Raw genomic sequence first — 16,877 nt, 5'->3', positions numbered from 1 at the left:
TCCTTACTGGGGGCTTGGCCCACTGGTCAGCTAACAAATTACTGGGTGCCATCACGCTTTTCCAGATGGCCCAGCTTTTTTTTGACAGCGCTTCTCACTAGAAAGCTGAGTGGTGGATGCTTCAACCAGCTTCTCTAATTCCAACCAATTTTCTACCACTCATCCTGATAGGAAATCTAAGTTAGTGGAAATGTTTGGCAAATGTGTCTCTTCTCCTACCTGCTTGGCCCTCTACTTGGTAATGCAAGGTGTTTGTTGGGATGCTATTTTCATGCCCTTTGGGATTCAGTGACACAGGTCCTCTCAGGTGAGCCCAAAGACCTTCGCCCTGGGCTCTCTCAGGCAGTTCAAGATGGTCATGATGCAACCAAGTTCACAATTTGTTGTGGCTTGGACACCACCGATTCCATCAAGCTGGCCATAGGCACCAACGTTGTCATTCGCCACCATGCTTGTCTGTGATCGACTGGGTTCTCTGGCGATGTCCATCCCTTCCTGATGGGTGTGCCCCTAGATGGGACTTGCCTATTCGGGCACATAGCTGATTCCACTTTCAAGCCTTTTAAGAAGAGCAGGGCTACTGCTCACTCTCTGGGCCTTTTCATCTCACATTGCCATCCGCAACAGTTTTATTGCTCCTTATGCAGCTTTGGTTTATGCATTCCTTACCTCCAGTCTATCTTGCCCCCACAAGGAACCCAGCAGTTTTGCAATAGTCTGAAGTGACCAATGCTCCTGCTGACAAGATCAGAATGCCGCGTAGTCTACTGCCACCCGCCATGTTCTCTGCAGCTGCCTGCCACACCTCTTTAGCATGCCACTGCAGGGACACAGCCACCCAGTGGGAGGCAAAATCCACCCATTCTTCATTGGTTGGCAGGCAATCACAGTTGTTCTCAGGGGATACGCCTTACCCTTCCTTACTTCCCTGACTGAACTTACACCCTCCACCCACCCCAGCGACTGACCGAGGACTATCTCTTCATTTTGCTACAGGATGTGCAAGCCCTTTTGGCCAAAAGACTGTCGAGAGGGTGCCAGCAATAGGATGTGGTTGTTATTTCTGCTACTTTCTAGTGCCCAAGAAGAACGGAGGTCTTTGGCCTATTCTAGACCTGTCCCCTCTCAACGTCCAGGTGTTGTCCATCCTCGACCTTGGAGACTGGATAGTGGCATTGGCCTATACCCGTTCTGTCTCATTCAGCACCCCTCAGGTGTTCACGAAAGTGATGCCGGTGGTTTCAGCACGCCATCGGATATCAGGGGTGCCAGTCTTACCCTTGCTCAGTGACTCCCTGTTGAAGAAGGGTTCGCACCAGGAAGTCGTCTACCACCTCCAGACTACAGCGAACCTCCTGTCATCTTTGGCCGTTCACTATCAATGTGCCAAAGTCACATCTGACTTCTTCTCAGACACTCCCCCTCACTGGAGCCATTCTGGACACTGTTCGGTTCTATGTCTTTCCCCAGTGAAAGAGAGACCTTGACAGGCATTCACACTATGATACCAAACTTTCAGCCTCGGTCATGGATTTCAGTGAGGTCGACTCTGAGGCTGCTGGGAATGATGGCCTCCTGCATCCTGCTAGTCGAGCACACGAGGTGGCATACATGTCCTCTGCATTTGGATCCGAGGTTCCAGTGGACCCAACATGAAGTGGACCTCTCCGACTACTTTCAGATGTCAGAGGAATCTGCGAAAGGTCTATAGTGGTGGTTGTTAGATGACGATTGGGTCAGTGGCAGACCCCTCTCTCTTCTCCACTGAGAATCAGTAGGGGTAAAATATGCATCACTTCTGGGTTGGTGCAGCCACCTGAAAAAGGTGGAGATTAGAGGCCTCCAGTCTTGGGCGGAGGCCTGGCTCCACATCAGCTTACTGGAGCTACGGCCCATCCATTTGGCACTGAAATCTTTACTTCTGTCCATCAAAGGGAAGCTGTTACAGGTGCTCTTCCACGACCATGTGGTCCCGTAACAAACAGGAAAGGGTAGTGTAGCAGGCCCTCTGCCAGGAGGCCTTACACATCTGGATATGGCTGGACCGCTAAGGAATTTTCCTGGTTGTGAACCGCCTGGCAGGATCTTGGAATTCCAGGGCAGATGAGCTCAGCGGTCAGTATCTAGCGGATCACAAATGGCAGTTACACCTGGAGTTAGTGCAAGGTCTGTTCTGCAAAGGGGTACCTAGGCTTGGTCTATTTACCACCGTATGGAATGCACAATTTCAGTACTTCTGCACAGTGGAGTTTCCAAGGGGTCTCTCGCGTTGCACCTCGAGTGGAACTCAGGAATCCTGTATGCCTTTCTGCCGATTCCTCTCCTGCCCCAGGTCCTCATCAAGATCAACGGGGCCAAAGTTATCCTAGTGGCTCTGGATTGGGCACGAAGACTATGGTATCCAGAACTCCTTGGCTTGAACTCATGTCCTCTGATCAGGCTGCTCCTCCTTATGGACCTGCTGTCACAGCATCAAGGTGGGGTTCTCCACCCAGGCCTTCACATTCTCCACCTTCATGCTTGGTGATGGAGCATGTGACGGCTGAACACTTCAATCTTTCTCCCGAGGTGGTTGCGTCATCTTGGCAGCCAGGCATCAATTGACGCTTGTCACTGAAACAAATTTGTGGTTTGGAACACCCCACACCAGATTGACCACCTCCAAGCCAAGTTATCTGACATTCTCTTGTTTGTTCTGTCCCTTTCCTGGCAAGGCTTTGCTTTGGGCATAGTTAAGAGTTATTTTTAGGCCCTTTTGTTCATCTTACAGTTGCTAGATCAGTCCTTGTTGTTTTGCGTCACCAGTTGTGATGCGACATTTGAAAGGTTGCAGCACATTTCCCCTGTCTTCCTTTGTAAAGCCCCAATAGTACCTTAATCTGGTCCTCGCGTATCTGATATGCATTCCATTTGGGCTGCTTCATGCCCATCCTTTTTGGCTCCCTTCTATTGCGACTGTGTTCCTAATCATCAGCACCTCAGGCTCTTTGTGTCACACCACCGTACTCTGCCTTCTTCCCATACAGACCGGTTCTGCAGCCTTGGGCATCCTTAGTGCCAAAAAATGTGCTGCTGTTCCTCATCAGTCAAACTATCATCCCGACGGTTTTCTATGCTCCACCTCCCTGCTCTTAGAAGGAGGAGAGACCCCATTGTTTCGAGAGCTGAATTTCTACATAGATAATACCAAAGAACACTGGGTGGACAATCAGCTCTCTATGGGGTTCTCTGTAGCAAAAAGGAGCAAGTTATTGCAAAAGACTAAGATCACCTACTGGATCATGTTCTGCATTAAAATCTGCGATGTACTGGGCGATCAGGCACTGTCCGGAAGGACAGAGGGCCTGATTTAGAGTTTGGCATTTGGCACAGGAGTTACTCCATCTCAAGCGTGATGGATATTCCATCTGCTGTATTACGATGTCCATAGAACATAATGGAATCGTGACGGAGTAACCCTATCTGCCAAACTGTAAATCAGGCCCTGAGTGCTCATTCTAACAGGGCCAAAGCGCTACTACTGCAGTTGCATGGGGAATATAGGACCGGCATGCCATTTCCGAAGGGGAACGGCGTAAGTGTGGAGCCACACCACAGCACCTCCCGGTGCACAGTGGTACTGCTGAAAAGTCTCCGGATTGAGTCTGACACTTGCCAAGTATTCAAAAGGTGAGAAATTTGCCGTTATATAGTCTCTACCAGAAAGAAACGAACTTAAGGTACGTAACTTAATCATCATAAGTTGGAGCTTTAACCTCCACGCAATCCTAACCTGTTTTATTTTTTCACTTGGTCATCGATTTACCTATAAAAGTGTAACTTGATTTTCACACACCATTTTATGACAACTAGCCTTTTACTAGTCTCCTAAGTTACAAGGAACACTCAGACTATTCTTTGTGCAACCTGTGCCCCAAAATCCGATGTATTGAGCATCCTGTAACCTAGTGACATCTTGGAGCGCTCTAAGCTTTTCAGTGATGGCACAGTTGATGCTTTTTTGGCACTTTTGCATGTCCCTTCTTTGGTGTTTGGTTATGCCTTACCCAAGAACCAGTCTTGTACACTTAAGTTTAGACTCCCAGATAAGTGTGAAATTCATGTAATTTGCTTTGGCATAATTCTACAAAATTTTAGAAACTGGACGTGAAATTCAAACTCTGCGCTTAGTTGGATATTGTCATGCAAAAAAAACCATGATCCATGAAAAACAGCTGCTCTGTTCTGTTCGGACATGTTTTACCATGCTTACCGAACATAACTTTTCAACTAAAATTCTTGAAATAATGCGATGTGGCGTAATAACATTTCGTTTAACAAATATAATGTGAAATTTCAGACATTACGCTGATGTAATGAAAATTCACCCTGGCAAATTTTCAACCATCCTGACATTTGTAAAAATTCAGTACACAATGCCCTGTACAGATTACCATATTTGGGTGCAGTAGGTGATAAAGCAGCACAGGTAAATTTGATTTCTTCATTTCGATATAATTAGTCTCTTTGTTGTTAACCTTCATAATTTGTGGTCAAGATGAAGAGTTCTTTGATTATTGAGTCTTTGCCATAATGAACCATCTCTTGGCGGGTTGTTCTCTACATTGACGTTTGATAGTTTGGATCACCATGTTTAATGGATGACTAAGTTCTTGATTTTGAGGGTTTTGCTTGTAGACTTCTACTTTATAACAATGTAGTACTCATTTTAAATTGTCACCAGACCCACTAGAAGGATGCCAGTACTCCGACTGTGCCTGGCTTTGACCACTTTCAGTTGCAAAACATTTTGGTTCATTTTGTTTTGTAGATTTGCCTAGGCCCCACTATCAAAATGCAGAATCTTTCTGCAAGCGAAGGACAAAGGGTAAAACTATTAAGTAGAGTAAGGTTTGTGTTTTTGACAGATACCTTGTTCCCAACAACATAGGCTCATTCAAGAAACATCTGCATGGATCATCCTTGATGTCGGACACATCCATGTGCCTCTACTGCAAACACCGTGTAAATAATTATCACTGTAGGTATTTTTTTTTTTTTAGGAAAGTACATTGAATTCTCTCTTTTTGTAGGTGTTTTATTGGCTTGTAGATGTGCATTTCTTTTTACCTCATGATTTAGTTTATTACTCTGTAGGTTCTGGAAGTTGTGCGTTCCAATTACGACACTCTCACACTGAAGCTTCAAGATGGCTTGGATCAGTATGAAAGATATGCAGAACAACATAAAGAAGCTGCTTTCTTCAAAGAGTTGGTGAGTCTTTGCCACAAGTAAAAACATTGGTAGCATAATCACTTTTTGTGGAGCCTAATATATTAGTTCAGCTTTCCACATCCACTATATATTGGCATCACAAAATGGTTAGTTTTTCTATCCTTGTCTCCCTTCTTTGTAATTGATGGGGCATTAAACAATACTGCTCTACTGCAGGGCACCATAACATCTCACCTAGAAGACTGAAGATGCACGTGCCTCAGAGAAGTAAAAATTGTTATTGCTATGCATGCATGTATGAATATTTTTCTTATCCTGCCCTTCTGTAAAACAAGCTTTTCTAGATTATTGCATGTAACAAGACCTGAAGTTCAGGATGTGTCCAGACAGAATATCTAAGTTGATCACTGTCTGTGAGAGAACATAGGGACTTATTTGGAGTTCAGCAGATGCATGACTTCTGCCAAAAAGTGGTGAATGTCCTGGCCATTATATTAAAAGTCCATTTATTGCTGTTAAATGGCCCAGAAATACAATGCCCAGGACATCTGCCTTAAGATCTCAATAAGCATGTAGACTGTGATTTAGGTAACTGAATACAGCTTGTCTCCATCATTGATTTCCCTCGATGGACAAACTTTGGGGTAGCACACAGTTATAATGATGAACTTGCTGGTCTCTCAGATCCTTATGTTTTGTAGAATTGTTCTGTGCTCCGTTCTTGGTGGCAGCTTACCAAACCAGCTAGCAGGCTTTTACAATCCCTTGTGTAACCAATATGATATAACTGACATAGCTATAATGTCATCTGCCATTGCTGCTGACCCCCAAAAATATATAGACTGGGAAACATACATTTCTTTGCATCATCAGACAGTAGTGAGGAAATCCTATAGAGACGTTCCTAATGTAAATTATATTGTCTCCAGCTTTCCCTTTGGCCACACTGTTGAGTCCATATCATTTTGAGCAAGGTATACCTCTACACCTTTTTGTTTTTTGTTCTTTCCTCCGGTGGCTTGTATAGGAGAGTGCTGGGTCACTTGTTTCTAGAAATTACTTTAAAGTCACAGCTTTAATATGAGTGACGTCTGCAGCCATTTCTGGCTGTCGGTATGTACTCCACAGAACTTTGACTACTATGGGCAATTTCTAGTCCTCACTGGAACGAAAATGTTTGGTTGTTTTCAATATGTTCTGGATCCCATTACTCCAGTGATCAGAATACAGAATGTCCAGTTACATACTAATCATTGGCCCTTTGATTTTGGTGCTGGTAATTTGGCTTGCATGATTCAGGCAATGCAGCTAATATGCTTAATGCCAAGGGATTTCACATACATTTTCAGCAAAAAACTATAACGCCATCTTTAAATAAGATCTAAATTGTTTCCTCTTCCAAACATAAATTGTGAACATAGATCATTTGCAAAATAATTTTGTGATGTTCTAGGGCAGTGGCATTGGAATCTGCGGTTTGTGTCATTTTTCATCCACAATTACACAGGTCTTCAAAATGCCAACTTACCCTAAGTCAGTTCCATAAGCACACATAGATTCCCTGAGGTGTTCCAAACCATTGTGCAAAACACGTGCCATAGTACACTTTTCAAAGTGTCTGAATAACATAAAATGAAGAATATTAAAATGTTATGCCTACATCACCAAGGTTGTGTTATTCTTATAGAGACTGCAAGCCCCAGATTTCTCACTGTTTGATTATTCCGTCACTCTTGATTCAGAAAGTTGTGAGTAGTACCTCTGCACGCTGTAAGGTGGCGCCTTGCAGCACTATACTTAGTTGATTTCAATTCAGGAATGATATGCGAGACCTACATAGGTGCAATGCCCACATGCTGACGTCAGTTCATTTCTTTCTGCACTTCCAGACATAGATCCGAAGCTGCTTCTCATCACTCAAATCACATACCTTGACTCCAGCTCGTGTTCCTCCGCTGTCAGTGCCACAACCCATGCCAGCTCCAGGCATGTCGACACCTGAAAAAACGATCCTATTTGTCCTCTCGAACGCTAACTCAGCGCTGCTCCAACCTCAACTGATGTTGCACTTGAATTCGCCCAAGGCGCCTTGTGAGGAACCAGGGTATATTATGTGGTGTGGTTGTGCAACTTCACTGTGTAATACACTTACCAAGCTCCTTAGGACCAGTAGGTTTCATCTGTAAACCCCTAAGCTCAGTCCAGGGTAGCTGTGTCGCTGAGCCGCAAGGCTTAGACAGAGGAACTAGTGTAAAGCATTTAAACAGCACCAAATTAATTGCAGAAGAAGTCCGACACCAATTTATAAAACTAGACTGGATTTTTAAATAATTTAGACACTAGAAGGAAAAAGTTCTACCAGAAGGATCCAGATATATATATTTTACAAGAACTAATACATCAAAGCAATTTCACTGAACCACCAAAAGCCTTGGCAAATTCAACAAGTTTGACACAGAACTTTTTTCAAAGAAAAGAAAACTTGAGTAAGTGTCAGTGCTGTCTGGGACTAACAGGGTCCTCAGAAACAGTTACCCCCACAGAAGAAGCAGTCTTCAAGCAGTTCCAGGCACTTTATCCACATCACAGTGAGTTCCTATGGAGTGGTCTTTATGCAAGGGATGAATGTTGCTGAAGATTCTCTCAGGATGCTGTGGAAGCAACGTGGTTGATGGGGGTTTTCCAGTAGGTGCTCTTTGGTCCAAGGAGATGGTGCAGGCTCGTGGCTGCGGGTCGACATCCCACGAGGTCCTCTTTGGTCTGGCTGAATTCGAGTCGCCACTTGACTACCAGTCACCCATGTCGTGGTCACAACCTAAGCCATCCTCTGTTGATAACTCAACATCTGAAGGTCCTAGCAGCTCTCCAACAGCAATCTCAGGCTGTGCGAACCCGTGTGCAACTCCGTGCCTTAGGTCTCGGTCCCTTGTGCTACAGGGTGACGGTGGTAGCGGCTTGAAGTCTTTAGGGCTACCAAGTTGCCCCAGTAGACTTCTTCAGCTGTTGTGGCCCTGTGCTACGAACAGGAGGCCAGTCAGCTGACCCTTGGAGTTTCTTGGCTTTGCTAGCTACTGGAGATGGCATCTCCTTAAGCATGACACAGCAGGCACAGTCCCTTCCTTTGCTAGCCACCAGGTACCCCTCTAACTCACATGCCCTGGGTACCAAAGTACCATATACTAGGACTTGACAGGTAAGTTAGCCATTCCCAGTTGGGTACAGCCAATCTGACATATACTAGGGTCAGGGCACTGAGGTCTGGTTTGCAGGCCTCAATGCACTCTGAGTTGAAAAACCAGCAGCGTCAGTTGAAATACTTGGGGGTGACCATACAAAAAAAAGGTATTTCCTTTCACGCCTCTATACCCATTTTACTTCCAACAGCCTAGACAACATTCTGTCCATTACCTTTTTGGAACTAACTCTCATAACGAGTATGACCTGGGTGATGAGTTTGCTCAGATCTACCAAGATGACAATTGGTATGAGGACTTAGAGATGCCATGTGGCCTCAATACCTCCTGGGACACTGCTTTTTTTTCTCTTCCAGGACCGGTCGCAGAAGAGTCTGCTTCCTATGCTGTGCGGATGTGGAGGGTGGCCAAAGTATTACCCTCCAGCTCCCCATCTTGGAGGTAAAACTAATGTCTAAACAGAGGTCCTCTAACCAGTGCAAACATCTTCTGAGCACCTTCATCCTTTTAACGATGTGCTAATAGGTAGGGGACATGAGCCAAACCTTGTTCTGACCCCCAGTTTTAGACAAATTACCAGGTGTCATTGCCTTGCTCCGGTTAGCCTAGCTTTTCTTTCCCTCACCTGAAGGTCTAGTAGTGTAGGCTTGCATCACTCGATCTAATCTGCACACATTTGAACCAGGTCAGAGGGAGTCACCTGATGCTGCATCCACCGCGACTTCAAATCCCACTGCTGAGCCTGCATATGTCAACGAGCATGCTCCAACAGCAGGAGGCTATGAGACACCACAGCCTCAGAGTCAGCCTCACCGAAATCCTGCATAGAGGCTGAAACATCAGAATCATAGCCCAAATATACTGGACTCATTGTTCTAGAGGATAACCCTTAACCAGCACTGTATCCAGAACAGGTTCAATGAAAGGGAATATCTGAGAGGCAGTCAGGGAGTACTTTGGCACATTGATAGTGAATCCCAGCAAGTCCAAGATGTCCGCCTTAGTCTGGAGGTGGAAGATGACTGCCTGGGGTGAGTCCCACTTTAACAGCCACTTGTTGAGGGCCTAGACCTGGTCCTGCTAGTGAGGCTTTTCCCACAAGAAGTCATCTTCATGGTTGAAGTCTGCTAGGAAGTGGAAGTCCTGACAGAAACGCAATAACGCAAAGTAGGACTCAACTTCATCCCACCACTTTCTATATAGTTGTGGGAATATAAAGCTGCCAATCAATCTCGCTTCTGGTTTCCAATCGAGGAGCAGGTTCTTCAGCAGATCCCAATGCAGCTTGAGTGATTCTCTCCCACCCCCACCAACTGGAGACAGAGGTGAAGAAGATGAGGCGTTTTCATCAATTAGACTTGCAATGAGTTTGATCAATGCTGCTTGTTTATTAGGCCGGTATACTGTCATCATAAACATGGCCAGCGAGATCTTGCTTTAATTCCCAGAAGATGTGATCAAGTACTTTATTCATATCAATCTTGATACTACTGATTATCTAGGGCACGCTCTTGGCTCCAGTATGGTGCTGCGCTGCCATACGCAGATGTGGTTGACAGGTTTTTAAGGAGACGTATAGGCCTCCCTAATGGATATGCCTATTAGTTGAAAAAGCAGATTTTGCCTTAGAAAGCTTTGAGAGTAGGCTCACAGCCTGTTCATTGGGTCTTTTGGCCCCGCCGTGCAGTTTCCGCACCAGTTCAGCAAATCCCGAGGCTACTCCAAGAGGATGGCATACAGATGGCGCCAGCTCCCACTGCAGTCACCCTAGTTCTTTTGTGGCCGGGGACATGGATCTAGCAGGCAACATGCAGGTCACCACAGGCATCACACTCCTACAGTCCTTCACCTTCATCAAAAGTCTCCAAGCCCCTTTGCTCGCCATTTAGGGTACACAACTAATCAGTAGGAGGCAATATCCAGCACTTCCTTCTTGGGTGGCACTCAGTCACATCCAAAGGATTTATTAATGCAAAGTGACCATTGCCCTACCCTTCATTTCTGCACCACCACATCTTGCTCCCTCAACAGAATGGCTCTCAGAGGAGTATCTCTCCATTCTAATGCAAGAGGTGCAAGCTTTACTCTCTAAAGAACCCTTCGAGAGGGTCCTGGACTGAGAAATACAGGCTGGTTGTTACTCTCGCTATTGCCTTGTGCTGAAGAAGGATGAAGTGCTTCCACATATCTTAGATCTTTGCCCCCTGAATGCCTTCTTAAGGAAGGACAAATTCAAAATGCTCATGTCGGTCCAAAATCAGTCTGCCCTGGACCCAGGTGTGGCTTCGGACCTGCAAGGTGCATGGTTGATATACCCATTCTCCAGTCCTACAGATGTTACCTGTGGTTCATGATAGGCCAAGAGCTTCTTCATTTTGCTCTGCTCCCCTTAGGCCTCACCAGTGCCCCTTGGGTGTTCATGAAAGTGATGGCAGTGGCAGCTGCTCATCTGTAGAGACAGGGTATACCAGTTTCCTCCAACCTTGATGACTGGCTGTTGAAGGCGGGCTTGCCATAGTGAGTCAGAGACCAACTCCAGATGACTGCAACCCTCCTGACATCTTTGGAATTTCTGATCAACGAGCTGAAGTGGCACCTGACTCCTTCACAGAGGCTTCCATTTATCCTGGATATGATTCTGAAGTTTTAATCTCGTCTTGGATCTTGGTGAGAGCACTTCTGTGGCGATTTGGCTTGTTAGCCTTCTGCGTCCTGCTTGTTGACTTTGCCAGGTGGCATTTACAGGCTCTGCAGTGAATGCTGAATCCTCAGTAAGTCCAATACCAGTGAAACCTGTCAGATGCCATCAAATGCTACTAGTGGACCTGCAGCACTGGTTGACCACAGCAGACCCCTATCCAGAGCTGAAGGTGGTGACAGATGCATCTCTGGTAGTTTGGGAAAGTCATTTGTTGGAGGTGAAGATCAGAAGATTCATATCCGGCAAAAATTCCAGCTCCATATCTGTTAGACATGGCATCCTTGGCGTGGTCTCCCCTGTCTTTTCTTGCCTCTGCTTCCTAGGTTTTGACTGTGTGCTGGACTCTGTTTTTGCTGTTTTTGGTACTCTGGGCATTTTACCCCTGCTGCCCAGTGCTAAAGTGCAAGTGCTCCTGTGTAAATTACATGTCATTGGCTTTTCCTTGATTGACATATTTGACTTACTAGTAAGTCCCTAGTAAAGTGCACTCGAGGTGTCCAGGGCCAGTAAATCAAATGCTACTAGTGGACCTGTAGCACTGGTTATGCCACCCACATGAGTATCCCTGTAAACATGGCTCAGACCTGCCACTGCAGTGTCTGTGTGCACAGTTGTAAACTGCCAATTTGACTTTGCAAGTGTATCCACTTGCCAGGTCTAAACCTTCCCTTTTTTATACATGGAAGGCACCCCTAAGGTAGGCCCTAGGTAGCCCCATGGGCAGGGTGCAGTGTATGTTAAAGGTGGGACATGTACTGATGCGTTTTACATGTCCCAACAGTGAAGTACTGACAAATTCCTTTTTCAATGTTGCAAGGCCTATTTATCTCATAGGTTAACATGGGGGCTGCCTTTAAATCACTTCAAAGTACAGATTCCCTTTGGGAGCAGATAGAAATGTGGAGTTTAGTGTCTCTGAACTCACAATTTAAAAATACATCTTTCAGTGAAGTTGGTTTTTAGATTGTTAGTTTGAAAGGCCACTTTTAGAAAGTGGACATTTTCTTGCTTAAACCATTTCTGTGACTCTGGGGGTCATTCCGACCCTGGCGGTCCATGACCGCCATGGCGGAGGGCAGCGGAAGCACCGCCAACAGGCTGGCGGTGCTTCCTGGGCTATTCTGCCGCGGTCAGAAAAGGGGAACCGGCGGAAACCGCCGGTTTTCCCCTGGCCCAGGGAATCCGCCATGGCGGCGCTGCTTGCAGCACTGCCACGGGGATTCCGACCCCCTTCCCGCCAGCCTGTTTCTGGCGATTGTCACCGCCAGAACCAGGATGGCGGGAACGGGTGTCGTGGGGCCCTTGGGTGCCCCTGCACTGCCCATGCCACTGGCATGGGCAGTGCAGGGGCCCCCTCACAGGGCCCCATACAGATTTTCACTGTCTGCTTAGCAGACAGTGAAAATCGCGATGGGTGCCACTGCACCCGTCGCACCCCTGCAACTCCGCCGGCTCCATTCGGAGCCGGCTTCCTCGTTGCAGGGGCTTTCCCGCTGGGCCGGCGGGCGGCCTTTTGGCGGTCGCCCGCCGGCCCAGCGGGAAAGTTGGAATGACCGCTGCAGTCTTTTGACCGCGGGGCGGTCATTCGGCGGTAACCGCATGGTCAGAATGACCGCCTCTGTCTGTTTGTGGATTCCCTGTCTGGGTCAGACTGGCAGTTGGGCTGTTTGTGAATCCCCTCTAGACAGTATGGGCATCTGAGCTAGAGTAGAGGGAGGAGTGGTCACTTACACCTAAATGGGCTGTGCCTGCCCTCACACAGTGCAGTCTCCAAACCTGTGATGTGTGTCTGGGGCCTAGCCTGGGCAAGACAGGATCTTTCCTTTGAAGTTTGCATACTTGAGCCTGGGGCTTCCTCTTCTGAACCCTTTTTGCCCTTTAATGACACCCTTACTGATGTCCTGCTGGGGACCGGGTCCAAACCCAGCACAGGAGCTTCTGTGAACAGGACAATCGGCCACTGCCATAGACCCGCTCCAAATGACCCAGTGTTCCTGACGGAATACCCAACCCCCTGAGAGCTTGGTTATCCAATCCTCCATGTCCACGGGTGCATTCCCTTCCACACTCCTGGTTAGGGAATCCAAGAGGCTGGACCAGCTTGGGAAGAAGATGTTTTCTTCCTCCAGCCCGGCATTGCGGAACGTGAACACTGCATACCTTTTGGGCTGTTACGCCCATACTTTATGGGACACGGTTGCACAGGTGCTGCCACAGGTCCTGGATCAGGCCAGGGCCATTCTCTCCCAAGCTGTTGCTGATGGGAGGGATGCAGCAAAGTTCACAATAAGATGTGGGCTGGATATGACCGACTCCCTAGGCAGATTAGTTGCATTGATGGTGGCTTGAGGTGCCATGCTTTGTTAAGGACATCTGACTTTTCTGGGGATGTCCAACCCACCCTTATGGACATGCTCTTAGATGGCACCCATCTCTTCGCTAGAGTGCTTTAAACAGTCCGGGGCTACCCCCAGGTCTTTGGGCCTCGCAGCTGCCCCTCGCCCCCTCAGTATGTTTGTTACTGGATAAGGAAGGTGTGCCCAACCACATCTGTTCCCCCATCCTCCGTGCTATGCATTCTGTCCAGCCTCTGCGTGGCCAGGGATGTGTGATCCAACGTCATTGTGGATCAGGGAGCCAGTGGTCTAGCTAGTCCACCACCCCACCCTTAGCAGTGGCCTCCAAACCTTCCTAGTTTGACGCTTCCCCACCAGGGAGCAATCGGAGTCAGGATTCACCATCACCTGCCTGGCTGGTATTCCATCACATCAGACAGGTGGATTTTTCAAATAGTCTGAAGGAGCTACTCTCACCCCTTCAAGACTACCCCTCTATTCATGCCACAATCCTATGATTGGATGATGGAGGATCACATGACACTTCTCCGTGAGGAGGTTACTGTTCTCCTGGCAAAGGGAGCCCGTAGAGAGGGTCCCTGTGCCAGAAGTCGGCCGTGGTTATTATTTCCGCTACTTTATGGTGCCCAAAAAGGACAAGGGCCTCTGCCCTATCCTAGACCTTCAGTCCCTCAATCTCTTCCTAAAGGAGGAGAAGTTCAGATGCTCACTTTGGCTCAGGTTCTATCTGCCCTGGACCCAGGAGACTGAATGGTAGCGCTGGACTTGCAGGATACCTATTTCCATATTCCCATCCTGCCTGCCACAGACCTTACTTGGTGTTCATGGTAGGCCATGAACATTTTCAGTTCACTGTGCTCCCCTATGGGCTTACCGGTGCCCCAATGGTGATCAGCAAGGTGATGGTGGTGGTTGCAGCTCATCTGCACAGGTCAGGGGTTTCAGTCATGCCCTACCTCAACGACTGGCTGTTGAAGGTGGACTCCCCTTGGCTATCCACTTCCACCTAACTTCTTCTCAGATGCTTCCTTTCATTTGACCTGTTCTGAAAATGGTGCAGTTTCGGGCTTATCTTCCCGAGTGACGAGTCCAGTATATTCAGCCTATTATACCAATTTTTCAGCTTCTACTCTGGATTTCAGTGAGAATAACTGAGGGTGCCGGGCCTCTTGCATCCTGCTGGTGATACATGCCAGGTGGCATATGCGAGCTCTGCAGTGGGACCTGAAGTTCAGTGGGAGCAGCATCAGGGGTATCTCTCCGACATTGTCCAGAGGAGAGAACTGTGCAGGATCTGTAGTGGTGGCTATTGAACCACGACTGGGTCAAAGGCAGATCCCTCTCCCTTCCCCAATCAGATCTGACAGTGGTGACAGATGCGTCACTTCTGGGATGGGGCGGCCACATGGGAGAGGTGGAGATCAGGGGTGTCTGCTCTCTGGCGGAGTCTGGGCTCCACATCATTGTTTTGGAGCTCGGGGCGATCAGACTAGCATTGAAAGCTTTCTTTCCCTCTCTCAAAGGGAAAGTAATGCAGTGGTCCACAGACACCACCACTGCCATGCAGTACTGCAACGAAAAGGGTGGGTGGGGTCGCGGATCCCTTGTCACGAGGCTCTGTGCCTCTGGACATGGCTGGAACATCAGGGCATTTCCCTGGTGGTTCAACACCTGGTGGGCTCTCTGAATGCCAGAGCAGACAAACTCAGCAGACAATGTCCTGTCGATTACAAATGACTTCTCCATCCCGAGGTAGCTTAAATTTTCTTTCAGCAGTGGGAAGAAACTTGGTTAGATCTGTTAGTCTCCACAGAGAACGGGCAATGTCAGCAGTTATGCGCATAGGAGCTTCCAAGGCGGCACTTGCTCGGCGATGGTTTTCGTCTTGAGTGGAGCTCGGGTTTACTGTATGTCTTTCCTCCTATACCACTTCTTCCCAGAGTTCTCAAGAACAGCCAGGCCCAAGTAATCCCTGTGGCTCCAGACTGGGCATTGAGAGTCTGGCATCCTGATCTATTGGGCATGGCCATCGATCCTCCGATCAGGCTTTCCCTTCGCTAGGATATTCTGTGCCAGCAGCAGGGGAGGATTCTCCCCCTGAATGTGTCCAGTCTCCGCCTCTGGAGATTGAGCAGCTGCAATTGACAGCTTTTGACCTTCCGTCCAAAGTATGTAATGTTATCTTGGCAGCCACATGTCCCTCCACCAAAACGATATATGCTTGTCAGTATACATTTTTGGCATTGTGCACAGACAAGTCTGTTGACCCCATCTTTGCCCCTCTTTCCGAGCTCCTCTTGTTTATACTTTCTTTGGCCCATTAGGGCTCTGCTTTAGGCACCCTCCAAGGTTATTTGTCTGCTATCTCTGCATTTGTGAGATTACCTGACCAACCCTCTTTGTTTAAGACTTCTATTGTTTGTAGGTTCCTTAAGGGTCTTACCCACATGTTTCCTTCATTATCATTCATCATGCCCCAAGGGGATTTAATTTGGTTTTGATATTTCTCAAAGGTCAGGCAGCACAGAGGAGATGAGTGGTTCTTTGCATTGCATTAGCTAAATAGCAACCCCCAGAGAGTTTGTGTGCTCAGTCTACCAGAGTAGCAGCTGCAACCACTGCATTAGCATGCGGAATTCCAGTCCTGGACATCTGTCGGGCAGCAAGGTGGGCAACCTTGCACACGTTCACCAAACACTACTGCCTGGACAGTCAGGCCCAAAGGGGCAGGTACTTTGCCTGTTCTGTCTTGCAGGACTTCCTGGTGTGATCTTGGTCTGCAGAGCCTCCTCCAAGGATGGTATTGCTTGGATATCTATTCTAAGGTTAGGAATCTGTTACTAGAAGTCTCTATCAGATGAACAAGTTACTTACATTTGGTAGTGCCTTTTCTGGTAGAGATATATTCTAGTTGCAGATTCCTTACTGACCCACCCATTCCCCCACTCTGCAAACCGATTTCTAGGGACAGGGACTTCCAATTTAGGGCGCTAGTTTTGATGCTCCAGTGGTCAGTGTTCTTCATGGCTCCGTGCTTCTGGCGTGGAAAGTTGTGAAAAGAAACTGACGTCAGCACGCCGAGGCGGTGCCTATATAGGTCCTGCGATGCCCTATCCAGTGCGCATGACTCAGACAATGGACGCAGAGCCGACTGACACCACTTGATGGCACTCGGGTACTACTGGAGAAAAATCCATGGATCCAGACTGATACCTGGGGGAAATTCTAAGGTAAGGAATCTGCAACTACAATATGTCTCTACCAGATAAGGTGTTTCCGAAGGTAACTTGTTCATTTAAATCACCTGCTGTGATGCAGTTTAGTAAAGGTTTGACATATGTATTCCCTACTGAACAATTTGTGATGCCACAGTGGGACATTAACCTGGTCTTGACATTCCTGATATGTACT

The 16,877-nt window shown here is 47.5% G+C and overlaps 1 protein-coding gene across 3 annotated transcripts in view; it reads left to right on the top strand.

The window, feature by feature from the left end:
* The window catches only part of ARMH3 (armadillo like helical domain containing 3), a 748,421-nt gene that overhangs the window by 708,323 nt on the left and 23,221 nt on the right, over window positions 1–16,877 (top strand). For all 3 annotated transcript variants that reach the window (XM_069239576.1, XM_069239578.1, XM_069239579.1), the window contains exon 25: window positions 5,137–5,253. In XM_069239576.1, coding sequence (XP_069095677.1) covers window positions 5,137–5,253 — 117 coding nt within the window. The remainder of the gene's footprint in view (window positions 1–5,136; window positions 5,254–16,877) is intronic.

Source organism: Pleurodeles waltl, chromosome 6 (assembly GCF_031143425.1).
Source record: "Pleurodeles waltl isolate 20211129_DDA chromosome 6, aPleWal1.hap1.20221129, whole genome shotgun sequence".
NCBI classification, from domain to species: Eukaryota; Metazoa; Chordata; class Amphibia; order Caudata; family Salamandridae; genus Pleurodeles; species Pleurodeles waltl.
The sequence above is the reverse complement of the archived record's forward strand: the minus strand, read 5'-3'. Positions and strand labels throughout refer to the sequence as shown.